Source organism: Thermobia domestica, chromosome 15 (assembly GCF_964235325.1).
Source record: "Thermobia domestica chromosome 15, izTheDome1.hap1.1, whole genome shotgun sequence".
Taxonomy (NCBI): Eukaryota; Metazoa; Arthropoda; class Insecta; order Zygentoma; family Lepismatidae; genus Thermobia; species Thermobia domestica.
The window spans coordinates 16,076,244-16,093,758 of record NC_137468.1 but is presented as its reverse complement, the minus strand read 5'-3'; the positions used below and the strand labels follow the sequence as shown (position 1 = coordinate 16,093,758).

Genomic DNA, 17,515 nt, shown 5'->3' with positions numbered 1-17,515 from the left:
AACGTGAGTGGTTGACGTAAGCCATCTTTGCGCATATCCAAACTGTCTGGCCTAGAAGCAGTGGCCAGAAAGTTTTAGTTTTTGAAAACACCAGCAAGTCATTCCAAGGAATGGCGGTGTAGTATATTTTCTTTAGGAAGCCCTGCAGTGACTGTCATGGTAGGCACTAAGTGAATATCTATTTTTCCTGCAAGATTTCAAAAACTAAGTGTCGTAGAGGTAGTCTAAATTCCTGTTTCGGAAGAACTTAACCTGCAAAATTTCATTATTCTGAATTGAAGATGTGTGTCTCTATTAGTGTTGTGATACTTAACATAATGTTTTAAATTCCGCGTCGTTTTCTCTAAGTTATTTAGTATATAGATTCATGATGTGACTAGCACTGCTCGATCAATGGGTTTTTTTTTCTCAAGTTTCAGTGTTTTGACGATTTTCATAACCGACCATGAAATATGTGTACCTTCCGGGTACATACATTTCCCCAAAATATATATGTTAGATGTGTAAACCTCAAAATTTCACGTACTGCTCGCTATTACAATGCAAATCAATTCACTGGTTTCTAGGCTCAGATTTACTTCAGATTGGATCTGATGAGACAAATGTTTACATGAATTTTCGGCTCACATTAATGAAAAGGGTGCCATATACGGCTATTGGTAATGGGAGATGTTTGTCAATGGTGAAATATTCGTTTTGTATTCTGAATTCCCATCGTGAGAAAACAAAAGTTCAGATTTCAGAGAACGTATCTTGTAATTTTTGGACGTTTAATTAGAAAATTATAAAATTTAACGGAATTCGTTTCAATACGTCCTTAACAAAGGCTGTATAGGCTATATACTAAATTTGTAATGTTCATGGAAGTGATTTTAATATGTGTTAGGTTAAGTTAGGTTAGATAGTTAGGTTTAGGGATTTTAGGTTAAGTATATTTTTATTGAATATTTTCTTGTGTGTATATGTTTCTCCATGTCGTTGTGATTTGTTGTGGAAGGGAAAAATGTGGATAGGCGTAAGCTTGTATAAAGAGGTCACCTAATGTGTATACATCCTCTATGCTGGCCCCACTTGGAGAGCACAACATTAGTACGACAGAGAATAGTACAAAATTTCATTAAAATACAGCACACAGAAGCGAAATGTGATGAATATGGATATATGTAGTATAGGGTATTTATTGTGTGATTAAATTTGTCTTCATTGTGAAAATTTTGTAGATGTCATATAATATACAGAGTAGCCTAACGTTCCATAGAAATTGAGTGCGTGTAAAGTATTACTCACAAGATGGGAAGAAAGTAGAATGTTAATTTATTCAATTTTGTACTTCTTCTTTCTCATTCAGATGGGTTAAAAATTTCATTCCCAATTACCAAACATTGCAAAACATTTTTTATTTTTATTTTCTTGTGTTTATTTATCTTCTTGTCACGCAGAAAATTAGTACAAATAAAATGTACGAGCCGAAACAAAATCTTTTCTTTTCAAGTACAAACCTCATTATTTAGTATTAAGTAGTAAATTAAACTCAGTTGTGTGTTGTTAGTATGTAGTATACAAAATTTTGAAAGTAGTACGTAAACAGTGAATAGCAATCTAAAGTTTATCATTAATACCTACGAAATTGATTTCACTTAGTGTGACCGGGATTGAAATAACAGACCTGACAGTAATTCACTTCGTTAGAACCTACTAAATTCAGTTTAGGCATTTGGTGTACAAAATTCAATTCCGTTGCGCTATTCAGAATCCAGTTCGAGATTTCTTTTGTCTGGGTTAGTAAATACCAACATTAAGATCTCCGAAGCACTCATCGTCAGTTTCACTCTTGGGCCGATGTCTTGTATCGGTGGTTTGATGGTACGCAACCTATCTCACGATGGAATGCGGCTGGTGAGCTGCAGATCTGGACACCGGGCTGGGAGTGGGAATGAAGGAGGCTTGGAAATCTTCACATTATGGGCCAAATTTGAGTTCGATTTTCCGGGGAAGATTGGTTTGGTGGATGGGTGAGTGAGTGTTGACAGCTTGCCCAACCTGGGCCCGGTGGGTACGTGGTCACCAGTTGGTGACACATTCATGCAACCATAGTCTTAAGGAAAGTGATCATCATACATAAAACCAGTATCATACATCATATATTTATTTTTTATTTTTATTTTATATTCATATTAATTTGTAAAAGTATATTACCATATAAAAATACAGAAGGGTTATATTTTATGCCCTGTGAAGGAAAAATATCTTTCCATTCATTTTCATGCCAAACTCTCCGAATCGTACTCCCAAGAACTTGATCACATTTATTCTCTACTAGTTTGAGTTGAGTTGAGTTGGAGTTTAACGTGGAATCCGAACTATATGAGCTCCCGCCGTCTACTAATTTGACTTCCTTATCTCGATCTGGTCCTTTTATTCACGTTTTAACAGTTTCAACTTATTCCGTTTTATTCAGTCGTTTTGAAGTGTGATTAGCGCCATACTAAAAGCCTGACTACTGCAGGAAATATATGTTAGTCAAGCTCTTTATTACAGCACTAACCACGCATCAGAACGACTCTGCATGAGGCCCATTACGTTTAGTACTTCTTCAATTATAAATTAAGCTGGAATATAGTTGTACATTTACAGATTTTTATGCATTATGTGATATAACTTAATATTGTCCTGTGCCATCCAGATTCATCTGATTTTGCAAGCAATTTGTGTTTATTCGTCCATGGATATTTACATTAATACAATTTAACGCAAATATATAGAGTAAAGAAAGAATTTTCTACTACAACGCCTATATACCCTCAGCGCATTGGCTCCGGAACATAGGCCGTATCCAAATGTGCGAAGTGCACACTTCGAAGTATACAAATTGCACACTGTCAAATTACATTTGATCCCAGGGATGTTATAAAATAGAGGATCTGCCCATACAACAAAATCGTGAAGCCATACGTCACAGCTTCGCCACACCTACTCTGCCCACTCTGCGCCACTATGATAACAATGTTTCGAGCCAACAATCATGGCGGAAACGAGAGTAGCCAATCAGACGTGCCGGCTCAGACGATGTTCGGTTGTTTTCTGGTTTCATTGAGTTCATATGATGAAGATACGTATGGGCAGATCCTCTATTTTTTAACATCTTTGATTGATCCGCACTTCGACAACCCGCTCGGGAGAGTAATGCTCCCGGAAGTACGTTTTTTCGCGCGCTACTCTAGCCAGCTGTTTTACGCGCTATCCTAGCCAATTGTATTAAGTTGGTCACAAAATTTATATCATGGAGTACAAGGGGAACAAAACGAGCCTTGCGGGGCTTCTAACCCGTTCCTACTACTACTACTACTTATCTGCACAAAAGTAAGTAAATCACATTTTTGAGTATTATTTTCATATTATTTTAATTTAAAAAGTGTTATAAAATGTAAAAGAAAACTATCCTTGGGCCGGGTTTGAACTCACTCCAAAAGAGATGTTCGTTACTACCATATAGCGCTAGCCCACTCGGCCACGAAGACCGACAACAACAATCGTTTGATTTCTGCTATTTGAATGCAACGTGGCAAGAAATGGATAACGCCAACCAATCAGAACTGTGTTTTACGTTCCTACTTCTGGGAGCATTACTCTCCTGAGCTAGTCCTGCACTTCGTACCAGCGCCTCATCGTGGTATAATTTATATAACAAAAGAAAGAATTTCGCGTGCTAGAAAATGTAAACTAATGCTTTTCTTTTTTAATATAAAATAAATATAACGCAAAGATTGACAATACGAGACAACCATAAAATGACCTAAGTGCTTCTTTTGGATGTCAACAGCTTCAGCTTTGCCGTATCTGCAAATATTCGTTATTTCGGATGTCTCACAAACAGATTAACAAGAGCGGAGCGTAAAGGCAATAACTATATACATATTGTATTATGTGCATAATAAACTCGTACCTGCATTAAAACCACTAAACTATTGGCGATGTTCTATTTTATCAAACATGTTTGAGCGAGGGATCATTTATTAATCAAAAGTGAGTTTAGTAGCACTGATGGTTAGAGCGCTGATGACAATGTTACGGGTGTGCCTTAACGTGACTTAATTTTTTAGTTTCTAGAAGTAACTTAGAAAATTAATTGCAAGCACAAAAGGTACCGGTGGAGCGCTAATCACAATAATGTGGTGCAAAACTACTGTGGGAAATACATAAAGTACCAGATCTTGGAGAGTTTATATTATGTAAAATTGCTTCCTGTACGGAAGCTTACACAGCAATGACACTGTAATACTGCTAGTTCTATCGTATTGTTTCAGTTACATTCATACTGATTGCACTATTTCTACCATATTGCGCTAATAATTAAGCTTCTTAGGTGTTACTCTTTCTTTCTGATTTTACCCGTAGATCTTCAAATTAGTGTCTCCAAATTTTTAATCTTCACCAAAAGTTGATGCTTACAAGGATAATAAAGAAAGTAGTGGTGGAGTTGAACAACACCAGGACCAAAATTTTATAGAAAAATGCTATTATGTTACTATGAAATACCAATGTATAAGGGCCACATATACTCAAGATTTATAACCCTAATTAATGTAATGTTAAAAATAACAAAAAATGTAAGATTATCATCTTTAGCCTGATAAAATGGAATCCTGCACATTATATACACTCCAATCCTTGCATGCACTTCACTATACTTTTGGTGCCCTATATCTCTCTTTATATACACCCGCTGTCTGTCCCACATGCTTCCTACTGTGAAAATGCTTTCTCAGTTACGAACAAATCCCTTCATCCAAGTATAACCATGAATAACTACTAATATCATAAGAATTTATGAAAATTAGAAGACGGTCTTATGAAAAACATATAGTGTGTATGTTATGTGATGCCTCTCATTGTTCAACTATGCGGAAGGAACAACTATATTACTTGTACATAAGATTTTCATAGTAGGTACAGTAATGTGATTCTATTAATTAAGAGGAATTTGTGGAATATTTGATAACAGTGTGGAAAAAAATTAACTTGTATTTAATTTTTTGTATGCTGTCAAAATGCAAAATGTACGGCAATTGGCATATTACAGTCCCTTACACAGACCAAGTGCAAGGGAATATGGTAGCTTTGAAGGGAATTTGTTTATTTAGAATCAGAACTAGAAAATTAGGCATATCTGCATAAGAAATGACATTTCCAGCTGTAGCTGTAGCCATAGAGTAATGATAATCTAAGTATTCATTATTCTACCCTAAAGCTTAAAATTTAAATTCATATGTCATTAAAGTTTATAATTTACGTGCAAATAGCTGCATTACTGATAGTCTAAATATCACAATTAAGCTACATAAACGATGTAATATTTTAAGCACAAATGTTTTTATAGCATTATTAAAGAAATTATGTTGTTGCTTCCCTACACTATTTTAAATTCCTTTGTATATTCAGAGAACATAACATTAATACGTTTGTTATTGTTGCAAATTTTGATAGTCTACATTTAAAATCATTAATTTGCATAATTATCTAGTAAATTATTATAAGGTCAGTTCACAAAAATATTCACCTCAACAACAAAAGTATTAAAAATATGCCCTTTAAAATTTTATTGTCATTTTGAGGGCATCGTTGTTCCTACTACTAGGAACTGCCATCTTATGTACACAAGTGTGCTAATGTGTGTACATATTCGCACACTAGCACTATGCAATCGCAGACTTGTGAACTTGGATCTGTTGGCGCATACCAGGTGACGTCAGTTCCGGAAGTAAGCGTACTTCGAATGCACACTGGCATCTTTTGGACACAACCATAGTTTTTACACTTCCGTTAGTATCGATTAGTCATCACACAATACATTGAGTTCAGTGCCCAACTGCCTTTATTGGGAACATGTGTGAAGTTAACTACGCAAAGCTAAGCTTATGAATTAACAACCGTTTTTAATTGTTCAGAAATGAGGAAGAAAAACCCTTGTTCAAAACTAAATATCAGCAGGATAAATAACAATGTTTTAATGTAGCAACAAATAATTTACAGAGTTTTTATTCCTTACCTGGGGCAAGAAAAAAGAGCATTCATTTTGTGGCAATCAGGAAATTATTTTCAGAGCTGCAGAGGACTTAACCAACATGAGTTTCATTACTCAGTGGCTTTTGGCCTAGTTTCAAGTTACTACAGTTGCAACAATCTAACAATGTTTTTCAAAACTTTATTATATCCATTAAATTATCAAAATAATATTAATGAAATTACAAATAAAATAAGTTATAAACATTTGAAAATATGCCGTTTATTTAAATTAACGTGCTTCACTTAGCCCTTTCCAACTTCCTAAAGCAGATGGATGATTTATGAAAATGAAAGATTACGGAATAATTGGTGGAATAAGAATGTAGGAGGGAGCGATATTGTCTGGCACAGACTCACCTGAGCAAGGACTCCCTCCTCGTATCAGTGGTGAGCGCTCTTCTACTGAACCACTTATCCCCATACACCGAAAATGAGCTCCCTCGCCGATATATGGTTTGCATATGCCCCTTTGGCGTGGGAGATTGATTCCCGGTAGGAGCTCACATGGTTTGGATCTCACAAAGCTGAAGATACCATATCTCATAAGGACGCCAAATTTCAATACAACAAATCAATCATGTAAAGATCATGGGATTTTGTTTATATGTGTACTTACATAACAAAAAAAATGTATCATTGTTAGATATTTTAATATTCACATTTGCGTAAATGTTAACAAGAAAAAAGTCCACCATACGTAACATTCTTCTGTATAGTATTCATTAAAACCATGTATAATTTTGTTTTGTTTGGAACTATGGTATGTTGATCAAAGGTATATAGGCCTACAGAAAAAAAATCGGTAAAGTATTTCACTTAAAAAAAATGATGCATTTTATTAACGTAAACTTGAGAATCTGTGTAGTTCTGAGACCCAAATCCTTCTTTGACCAGACCTTGCTAGTGAATTATTTAGTACAAAAAAATGTTGCCGGGTCTATTAATAACCAGTTGCGAATGCTCCAAGTGCATTGCCAGAGCGAACTTAAAAAGAGTGGAGAAATGGAGCGGGAAGAATAACTGATTATTCCTAGATGTAATAGTAAATCTTTTTATCTGCACCCTCTGTTTCTCGGAAAAATTCTCAAAATGTTATCTCTCTATGATTTACGGTTCCCGAGATATGGCTCCTTAAATATCTGGAAATCAGCCATTTTTGGCCAATATCACGAGAACGGTAAGTCATAGAGAGACGATGTGTTAATCAATACCTAAACATTTTGGTACCGACATTAATTGGTGACGGCCAATGGCCAAACCAGTGTCAAGTTAGAGACTGGCCCTGCTTACTATTTGGTACTAAAATATTCACCATCCTTTTAGGTATTTATCAGCACCAATATGATCTCTATGACTTACTGTTCCCGAGATATGGCTCCTTAAACTTTGCAAATCGGCCATTTTTTTGGCCAATATCTCGGAAATGGTAAGAGTGACGCGAAAATTTAATCACTTTCTGTGATAGTTTTTGATGCTCTATCGAATTCAGGGTTCAAAATTGAAAAAAATGCAAATAACAGAAAGACATACAGACATAGAGAATTCAGTAACGAACTTTTTAAGTTCGTTGAAAAATATTCCAAAATCGAATTTCTTTTCAAACAATGGAGAATGATTTTTCGATACTTGCGAGAAAGGATGTCACTTTTAGTGACTTCATACTAGTTTTAATGATTTTACAATAGAGTTAGTGATTTAGTATGCACTTCGCTAGTAATTTTCGGTATTTCACTTCTGATACAGGCAAATTATAAAGGAATAGGCTCATCAGATAACAGGGAAGAGTTTATTACAATTGGAAAAGAATGTAAAGGCTTACATTTTCTTTTCTTCCTCTCTGTCTAAACGTAACACCTGTAAAATGACCACAGGTAAGCAGAGAGTATATTTGGCTCTGTGCTTTGGAGTTTGGTCTCTTAACCAGGGGCATTCGAAGGAAATTTTCGAGGGGGGCACATCCATCTTTGCCATATTATGTCTTGTATTTCTGGTATTTAATATAAGTGGTTTGCTATATTACGTATACATTTTCAACAGCCAGGGGGGCTCTCTTATTTCTCCGGCAGGATAAGATAGAGTGACCAGTAGTTTTCTGAAGCATGCAAGAAATAATCATCCAGTTCTTTTACATTTTGTTGTGCACAAAGACGCCCAAATTATTGCTCACTATGCTTGTTTCCTAATCTGCTTTTCGAAAAAGAAAATCATGCCAACGAAAATCATGGAAATCACGAAATTTTCAGCGCTGAAATTCTTGTTGAGAACAAGTCTTTTGATGTCGTGTCCAATCAATTGGAATTTGTCCATTTTTTTTTTCATTTTACGTGTTAATGAATTTCTGATTTCATAGATTGCTCACGAAATATTTCTATTTACTGCTGCATGTTAGATTCAGGGTAATTGCCCTAACTTTTTGTGCTATTGGGTAAACTTTTTTTGTACAGTAAAACCTATTAACTTGGCCACTCTTTAAGTTGGCCACATGCCCATTTTGGCCTGGTTCGACTTGAATCTGCATTTTTCCATAAGACATTCGTCACTTATTACTCTGTAAGTTGACCACCAGTCTATCTTGAAAGTTGGCCGCATTGAAGCAATGTTTACCCTATAATGATAATAATAAATTTAATTGCGTATCTTGGCCACAGAAAATACAGTTTTCTATTTTTCTTAACTCCTAAGTGTTCCCTTGTGAGAGGCAGATGTTCTGTATTTGTGACGGGAGACAAAGAAGCATAGGTTCCCACGATTTGTTATTGGAGATCAATGGCCAGAACACCACCCTGATAAAGAGGTGGTGAAGGAAGACCTAATTAAGAAACAACACATACAGGATTTCGGACATCGTGTACGTATTTGTTTATCCTGTCTGTTTTGGTAAAGCCATTAGCTACATCGGCTCCTTTCATTACTAAGGAGCTTTTGTAATCCCGGAAAATATTCAAGGTTAAAACTAACCATCTCAAGTGTGTACTATTGGCACCTGACGGCTTGTTGAAAGTTAGCGGAAGTTTTGAAGTATGAATCCCTTAAAATTTTCTCGAGATGTTTTGCTGGTGCAGTTTTACTATACGGATCCACAGATTGTACAAGGCCCAGAAACATTTAGGGAAGTCCATTTTATGCGGAGAACAGAATCCAACGAACCCCTGCGGGGTTTCTAACCCGTTCCTACTCCTACTGCTACCCCTACTCTTACTCCTATTTCTATTACTACTTATACTATGGATTCGTGTAGTAAAACTGCACGCTTTTGTTTTTAGAGAAACATTTGTAGTTCATTAACAAGAGGTAATTAACTACAATACAAAATTAGAAAGTGCATATGTGTCCAAAAGAATAAAAAAAAATACGTCTAGAATGAACCACCATGAATAAATTTATTATTAATAGCTGATTCGTTATTTGCTAAAGATATCTACAGAAAATATTGGTAACCACACTTATTTTCTGTACGTTGGCCACTCTTCAATGGAACCGATGGTTGCGAACATAGACAGGTTTCACTGTATCATATCATTTAGTGATTTTTGAATTTCTGAGCCAGCACTAAATGCTAACTATGTAATGGCAACCCTGCGTGGGTGTCTGCGAAATATGATATTCGTAAAAATATTTACATAGAATTTTATTTTGCTAGACATCTACGAAAGAAGCTACCGAAGTCAATGGAAAAAGACGCAGATAAGACATATATATTGTTTGTTGAACCCTTCTATGGCGGATCTCATAAACAGTTAATTGATACGCTGCAAAAAGGCAAGTAAACTTTCATAGTGCAAGGGTAAATTAATCGCATTTATCTTCGTAGTAATTAGCCAAGAATCTTAAGTGTATTTTCGTATAGGACCAAATATTCCTTGAGATACGGGATTGATTTCATATGAGTTTGCTACTAGTCATAACCGGTGATGGAGATAAATGAGCGTACAGATTTACAATACACTCGTCAAATTATTCATTTTCTCCAACCTCTTCTCTGGCTTAAAATTATTATTAGGGGGCAGCATGTTAGTTAAGTCCTCTATGAAATTAATTTTGTTACAAAGTGGGAGTATTGTTCGTGTGATATTACATTACATTATGCTGAAGTTCCTGAAGTCGAAAGAAAATCCTTAAGATAGGTTCACCTTTTAACTGTCTTATTTTGACATGTAAAAGTTTTTGCTGTAATTATTATATTTTTGATTTCGGTAATAGTTAAGAACAGCTACTTCTCATCTCCCGTGCACGAGGATACATCTTACCGTTGGACTACCTAAACACCCTAAGTACAAGGGCAAGAACTCAGTCTATTACCTACTTTTTAACATCCTAGATAGTCATTGAATAATTCCTGAAAGTATGGCGTTTCTCGTCCTTCCCTAAATGGGAAGTACGGCTCCTTAACTATAACCTTGATGTCAATTATTTGATCGCAAGATGGTGCTGATCAAGTTTAAATACACCACATATTGTAAAATTTACACGTAAAATTCAATACATTACATGGTAAGGCATGTTGTGTTTAACGAATTTCTGCGGCATTTATTCCGAAGTTGGGCGTCCGCTTTCGCCAGGTTTTTTTCGCTGTTATCTCCTTTCCATATTTTCTGCAATTTGTTATTAGGTTTATTAATCCATGCTCTTCACAAACTTTTAAAAGATTTTGCTCGTTATCAACGTATTGCTTCATAAATGTTAAAACTGTTAGTTTATTACCCTTGTACATTCGCCATGTTGATAACATAAATGCTCGTTTCTTTCTTACAATACAACTGTTCAGTTACCTTGCGCCAAGTAGTTCCCTCCGCTCGCCGTATAGTCCGATGGGATATAGTATACGTAAGACCGTCTGAGTTCCAGAAGAAGCTGGACGCTCATACTTTTAGGGATTATTCATTGAGTATCTACGAACTTAGAAAGGGGATAACAAACCCACTTTCATTTTCTTATCCACTGATACGAAAATAAAAAAGACCGTACCTATTTGCCCTTGTACTTTATATGCTATAGCGCATTACATTATATGCAACAAGGATTTTGGTCTGCATCATGATATAAATTTAAAAATATTTAACATTTTTCGAATCGAAATCAACAAAATTTATTCTAGAAAGTAAAAATAGAATGTTAAGCACATATAATGAAGACAACGCAGTGATTTAATTTGGTAACGTATAAATATATAATATGAAGTATCCTCGCGCACGGAAGACAGGGGTTCTCATGTATACTATTACCGTCCGATGTTTATAACCGCTTATATATAACAAATAAACAGATTTTTCGAGACTCTTATATATTATCAAGCACACAAACGATCAAACTATCCATATCTTTCCTGTAAATTTTAAAAATTTTGCTGGAAACGGACGCCCAACTTTGGAACTTAACCCATTTCTGCACACGACAGAAATAAATAGTAGGTAATGCAGCATATTTTATGTTTACAAGTCCTAGGCTACTGGTATACAATCAATGTGTTTTACGGTGGTTAAAATAGATGAGTACCATATATTAAAAGTAACTCTATAATGTAATATTTTTGCTGGCGGAGTATTTCTGCATAGTGTACAAGAGCTGTATATTATGTTTATAAATGTAGCGTTACTAGTGTGGAACCATTACAAGGGCTATAGTGTACATTCAAGTATCACTGTGAAAACCCACATATTTTCACTATCTTCCCTTACGCGTATACCCACTGTCGCTCGTGCGCCTGCTTCCTTGGGATGCGCACTCGCGCTACTACGCAGGCCCACCAGCTTCAATTTCCCTGACTTGGTAAGGTAGCAGGAGTACTTCTTAATGTACACCTAACACAATTTGGCTTGTTTTTCTCACTAGTTTTGATGTCATGTCCGTACGCAGTGTTTACATGCAAATCATAAAAGCCGAAACTTTTCAACAATTCTGGTGGCCCCATTGAATTCTATTGGTTAATGTTTAGATGAAGGAGCCTTAAAGTAGGTTAAAAAAAAAAAAAAATAGAAGAAATATAGTAGAAATAAGTTGAAGTAAGGAAAGTGTAATTGATTTGTGTCGCATGAAAAATGGAATAGGAATATATTTTGTAGAAAGGAGAAATGTTGAAGGGATTGTTTGTAGCCCTACTGAGCGGAAACGCACATAAGGCGTGTAAATACAATAATGTATGTAAGTTCAAATTGAAAAATCCAAACCCCAACCTAATATTAAGAGAAATTAGCGAAATTTATTTTTTTTCTTCGAAAAAAGAGGCAGGCACCCCTCTATTAAACATCAGCCATTTCTTCTATGGTAAGTGGGTTATTGTCATGTTGCCCAGCCCAAATCTTTTGGAGATCAATAGGGAGGGAATCAGTGTAAGAATTACAATATTGCATCAATTATTTCAAATGGTGTGCACTGCCCGAAACGTGTTTTACTTCACTTTTTGTGCTCTAAATAATTCCTTAAATCATTCTGCATCCTTATTTCGGTGCAGCTGCAGAATACTCCGTCAAATTAAAAGAAAAGAATCATTTGTTTCAGATTATTTTCTGAGAAATCCTGGACTGTTATTTTCCTGGTGCACGTCCGAAAATCGCGTACAGTGTGATAATATGCGTGCAAGTGGTTCTCTTTACAGGAATGAATACGCGTCCTGAGTACGCCGTGGGAATGACTGTGCAAAAATACATAAATCAACTTGTGTAGGACTTCAGAAAACGAGAATGCTATGTAAGTAAGTCAGAGCAGGAACGCAACAGGGAAACTAGAACGAGAGTTTGTCCGTAGAGACTAGTTGTGTCAGCGATGAAAGGTACGGCGCGTACACAAAAATTGTGAAAAAAAAAATGATATTACATAAAATTCATAGGAATAGAGCAATTATACTGATTTCACATAGTAGCTTTATTCTTCTGAGCAGAATATACATGTTTTCTCCATACCCTGCCAATGGGAATTATTATGTTCCGTAGTTGTATTTGATATATAATCACTCATTTTAACTGTAAAACTGGCATTTTTATGACCCATTTTAACCGTAAAATTACGATTTTTATGGCGCATTATTCTGCACCGGTACCCTTATTTCCTTGGCGCTTACCGAGATAATTGCGTACAGATTAATATTATGCGTGCAGACAGATGTGACCTTGTACTAGTATGACTACGAGTCCGAATGAATGCCATAAAACCTATTGTGCAAAGTACATTAACTAACCTGTGCTAGGTGCCCACTTAAAAGCAGCTCTTGATTCACGGATGGCTGTCGGAGGATCACGCGCCGCACTCGTAAGGTCTCAGCAGCTTTATTTAAATTCTGAGTTTATAGATGAAATCTGATAATGCATCAAATTGAACATAATAAGAGCAATGGGTATCAAATAGAATACCTTACAAATTTTCTTGTTGAAACAATATGCAACTGCTTAATTATCTTCATATAAATGGACTGGAATGGGATAATACACAAGTAAGGTAAAGGCAGCTGCCAGACATTGCATTACAAAAATCGGATATAGTTCAATTCCAGTTCATTGAAATTTTGTTACCCTGAACATCCACGATCGCTAGGGAAGTGAGGGTTGGATCAGGATAATATATCACAAATTCAGGTACATTTGACCAAATACGTATGTTAATAATGCAAGTTTAAACAAAGTAGTTAGCTTTAAATTGCAGTCGATTGGCCAAGAATTTTGACAATGTACTGATTTAATTGTTTCATATTGCACAGCGGACGTGAAGAGAAAGCTTGAATAGATAATTTTTAGTTCAGAATCGTACATTGTAGTAATAAATATCCTAGCCTTTTTACCGCAACTGGAATGTTTACTTATATATATAAAACGCTGAACTGGAGTCGAGGTCCCTGGTTCGATTCCAGCTTCTGCCAAATGGACTTTGTAATTGAGAAGTAGCGTGTATACGTGGGTTTTCTCGGTGTTCTCTCGTTTCCTCTGTCTATCATCATTCTTTCATTATCACTGCCTCCCTTAGCGTAAGTGCGTAATTATGGGATGTTAAACTAAATTAAACTAAAATGAAATAGCGGACAGAATCATTTGAAATAAATTTTTAAACATAGTACCTACCTCAAACTGGGTTTCTATCATGTCGTTTTGATTATAATGTATATCCTAAGGGGGAAGGAGATCAAAGTTTCTGCCAAAAGTAGTGTATCTCATGAGTCTTTCAAAAATTAGGAAAATGAAACTAGATATGCCTCTTTATTAAAAAAATTGGACACGTGTACCAGTATCGCGGTAGCTCAGTGGTAGAGCGTTCGCCTCTGATGTGCGGGGTCCCTGGTTCGAAGCCAGTTCTCACAGGTGGACAAACACCGTGTTTGTGGGTTTTCACGAGGTTGTTCCGTTTCCTCCCACTTTCTTAATACCACCATTTCCTTCATTTCTCATCGTCACCGTCTACTTCAACCTAGCCGGCATAATCGTGGGAGTTAAAATTTAAAGATTTCATTTCATTTTCATTTACATATCCCAGTGTTTTCGATAATTCTTATTCTGAGGCTGGAAGAGGGAAATCTATATATAATTTTTCCTTCATATTCAAATTGACATTGTAAGGGCCGCGGTGGCTCAGTGGTAGAGCGTTCACCTCTGGTGCTTGGGGTCCCGGGTTCGATCCCAGCCCCCGCCAAGTGAACTTTGTGGTGGACAAACACCGTGTGCGTGGGTTTTCTCGGGGTTCTCCCGTTTTCTTCATTCCACCATTTCATTCATTACTCATCATCACCGTCTCCTTTAGCCTAACCGGCATAACTGTGGGACGTAAAACTCAGATTTCATTTCATTTCATTTCATTTCAAATTGACATTGTGTGTTTCATTATCACGGGAAAACAGCTAAACCATTTGAAATGAATTTTTAAACGTAATTAGCCAATGTTTATCACGTCACTCTCATTCAAGTGCAACTTAAAAGGGCTTTAAAAATAGATTATTTCACAGCTTCTCATGTTCGGAGGTTGAAATTTCGTATAAACCTTCGCTATAATAAGTAATCACATTATCCAACGTTTTAGAAAATTCCGCTTCTAAGGGACGGGAGATTTAGGTATTATTCTCATCGTATAAAAACATCATCGACATTGCCTGTGTCAGCATGGCGTAAAGACGAATGAACCATTTGGAATGAATGAAGTCGAAAATCCGAACTAATTGGGACAACGGGTAGTTCGGATTTTCGAAAATGACCACAAAAATACCATTTAGGCTTAAATATACTGTACGGTATGCTCTTTTATCGATAGAGTGGTTATACAGTACATACAGTAATTACAATACCGTAAGTAATAGTACGTAAGGCTACTTACATTTAATGTTTCTGAAGAACCTGCTCGTACACTAAATTAAACTGTTCTTGTAACTCATACTTAAAACTTAACTTGTATAGTTCTAAGGAAATATAAAAATAAAAATATGTATGACAAACAATAACATATGAATAAGCTTTTGTAAAAGCACTGACTTCACACAAAGAAAATTGAATTAGTGTCTTGTCGCTAGCTTCTAGGAACCGCGTTCGGATTTTTGACGTTCGGTTTATCGACGTCCTACTGTATTTTAGCCTAGTTAGCAATTGACGCCATATCCTAAGGGCAGGGGTTCAAAATTATGACACAAATATATATATATATATATTCCAACAGTTATACCACTTTCCATTGCAAATTTTGAAGTTGCCCCCATTGGAGGTATTCACGAGACACCACTGGTCTCGTTTTTTTTTTTTTTTTATTTTTATTTATTTATTTATTTATTTATTTATTTATTTTTTTTGCATTCTACACATACGATTTGGTAATGCAATTTTTTGTTTGAAGGTTCTACGTGCAGTATTAGCTGCGATATAGGCCTGGTACGTTCTTATTGAATTATCTGGTATATATATATATATATATATATATATAGGATGAAGTTGTTAGCCTCACCCTAATCCTCAAGCTGGAGGACGACTTCTTGTCTGTCCGCGACTGCTTATTCAATATATTCACAGCTAACCTATATATCTCGAGGCCTCCGCAACCTGAGGATGTGACATGCTGTCGTGACGGGAACCCACGTTCCTGTGTCCTTTTTAATTTATGGACGCGATGAATAGACAAAGTTCCGATTATATCTTGGCAGCATACAACAGTGTAAATCCCGAAATGTATGTAAGTTAAAACAACTCAATGCTCTGAACCGAAACGCTATAGTTGTAATTTTATAGTGACATAAATACAAGGTTCTGGTTATTTATTTGCAGGTTCTTTATATACGCGAAGCAACTCCCAATTGCTAGTAGAATTATACTATATCATATTTTTCAGTTTTACTTCCACGATCCTACCTTTTAAATAGAAGGAGGTGATGAAGAATAAATAATTATAAGAAATTGAGAACAATATAAAACATTCATGCAGCGAGTCAAATTTGAACTCACGACTGACAAGTCTTCACAAAATGAACACCAAAGCTTTCCGTTAAGAAATTGCTCAGAAAAAAAAAAAAAAAAAAAAAAACTCATGCTTTCGTTATAATTAAAACCAGTTTTTATGATATACTATAACGGAATACCTTTACATTGGTGTTTGCGTTTTATTGTTCTGTGATTTATTACTTTATTATTTTCGTTTTATTTTATTATCACTATATTCTTGTATTTATTTATAACGTTTACCTAATATTGTTAGGGTCATTAAGTATAGGAGGCTCAGGTGGGCAGGTTGTATAGAAGAAAAGCTTTGAAAATGTTAATTGGTAACTCATCGGAAAACGACCATTAGGAAGACCTAGGCACAGATGGGAGGACAATATTAAGAGGAATCTCTCAGAGATAGGAATACAAAGTAGGAACTGTATTCAGCTCGCTGCGGACAGAAGTGGAGAGCTTTTGTGAATGCAGCAATGAACTTTCGGGCTTCATAGGCTATAGAGTTAGTTATATGTTCGTTTTAGTGTTATTTCTTTAATTTTTATATTTGCTATCTATAACATGTAATACAGTTGAGAAGGATGGTATTTATTATAACGTATTATTTATAAGCCTTGTAAAATCGTGAAATGGTAAAATGTGTTTGTATTATTAATCTACGCATTGTATGATCCTTAAGTACATTAACACCTCATATCTTTTTTTTTTTTTTTTTTTTTTTTTTTTTTTCAGTAAATTCAGAGTTTCACTCGTTGACCATCAGATATGATAATGTTTTTTGCTACAGATAGGAATTTACCATTGATGTGATCAACAAATCAACGTAAAAATTCCTGAATAGATAGATACCGAGGATGATGACAGGCAGTCGTTGAAACGTACACAGAGAAGTTGATAATACAGTTGCTCCAGATTAATATTAAATAAGTTAGTTAAGTATGGATAGATGGATAGATTAGAGTTTAATTTCCCTTTCAGTAGCGAGGCTATATCAGACATTTACCAACAGCTTAATGTGGAATCCGAACCACATGAGTTTTCACTGTTAATCGAACCTGGGTCTC

At 35.6% G+C, this 17,515-nt stretch overlaps 1 protein-coding gene across 2 annotated transcripts in view; it reads left to right on the top strand.

The window, feature by feature from the left end:
* The first annotated feature begins 9,619 nt into the window (after positions 1 to 9,619).
* Positions 9,620 to 17,515, top strand: part of LOC145672091 (tRNA-queuosine alpha-mannosyltransferase) — a 44,179-nt gene continuing 36,283 nt past the window's right edge. Inside the window, exon 1 of one of the 2 annotated variants that reach the window (XM_081741344.1) lies at positions 9,620 to 9,822. In XM_081741344.1, coding sequence (XP_081597470.1) covers positions 9,732 to 9,822 — 91 coding nt within the window. In that variant the 5' untranslated portion in view covers positions 9,620 to 9,731. Of the gene's footprint in view, positions 9,823 to 12,677; positions 12,748 to 17,515 lie in introns of those variants that run through there. The other variant, XM_081741346.1, reaches the window with a different exon arrangement.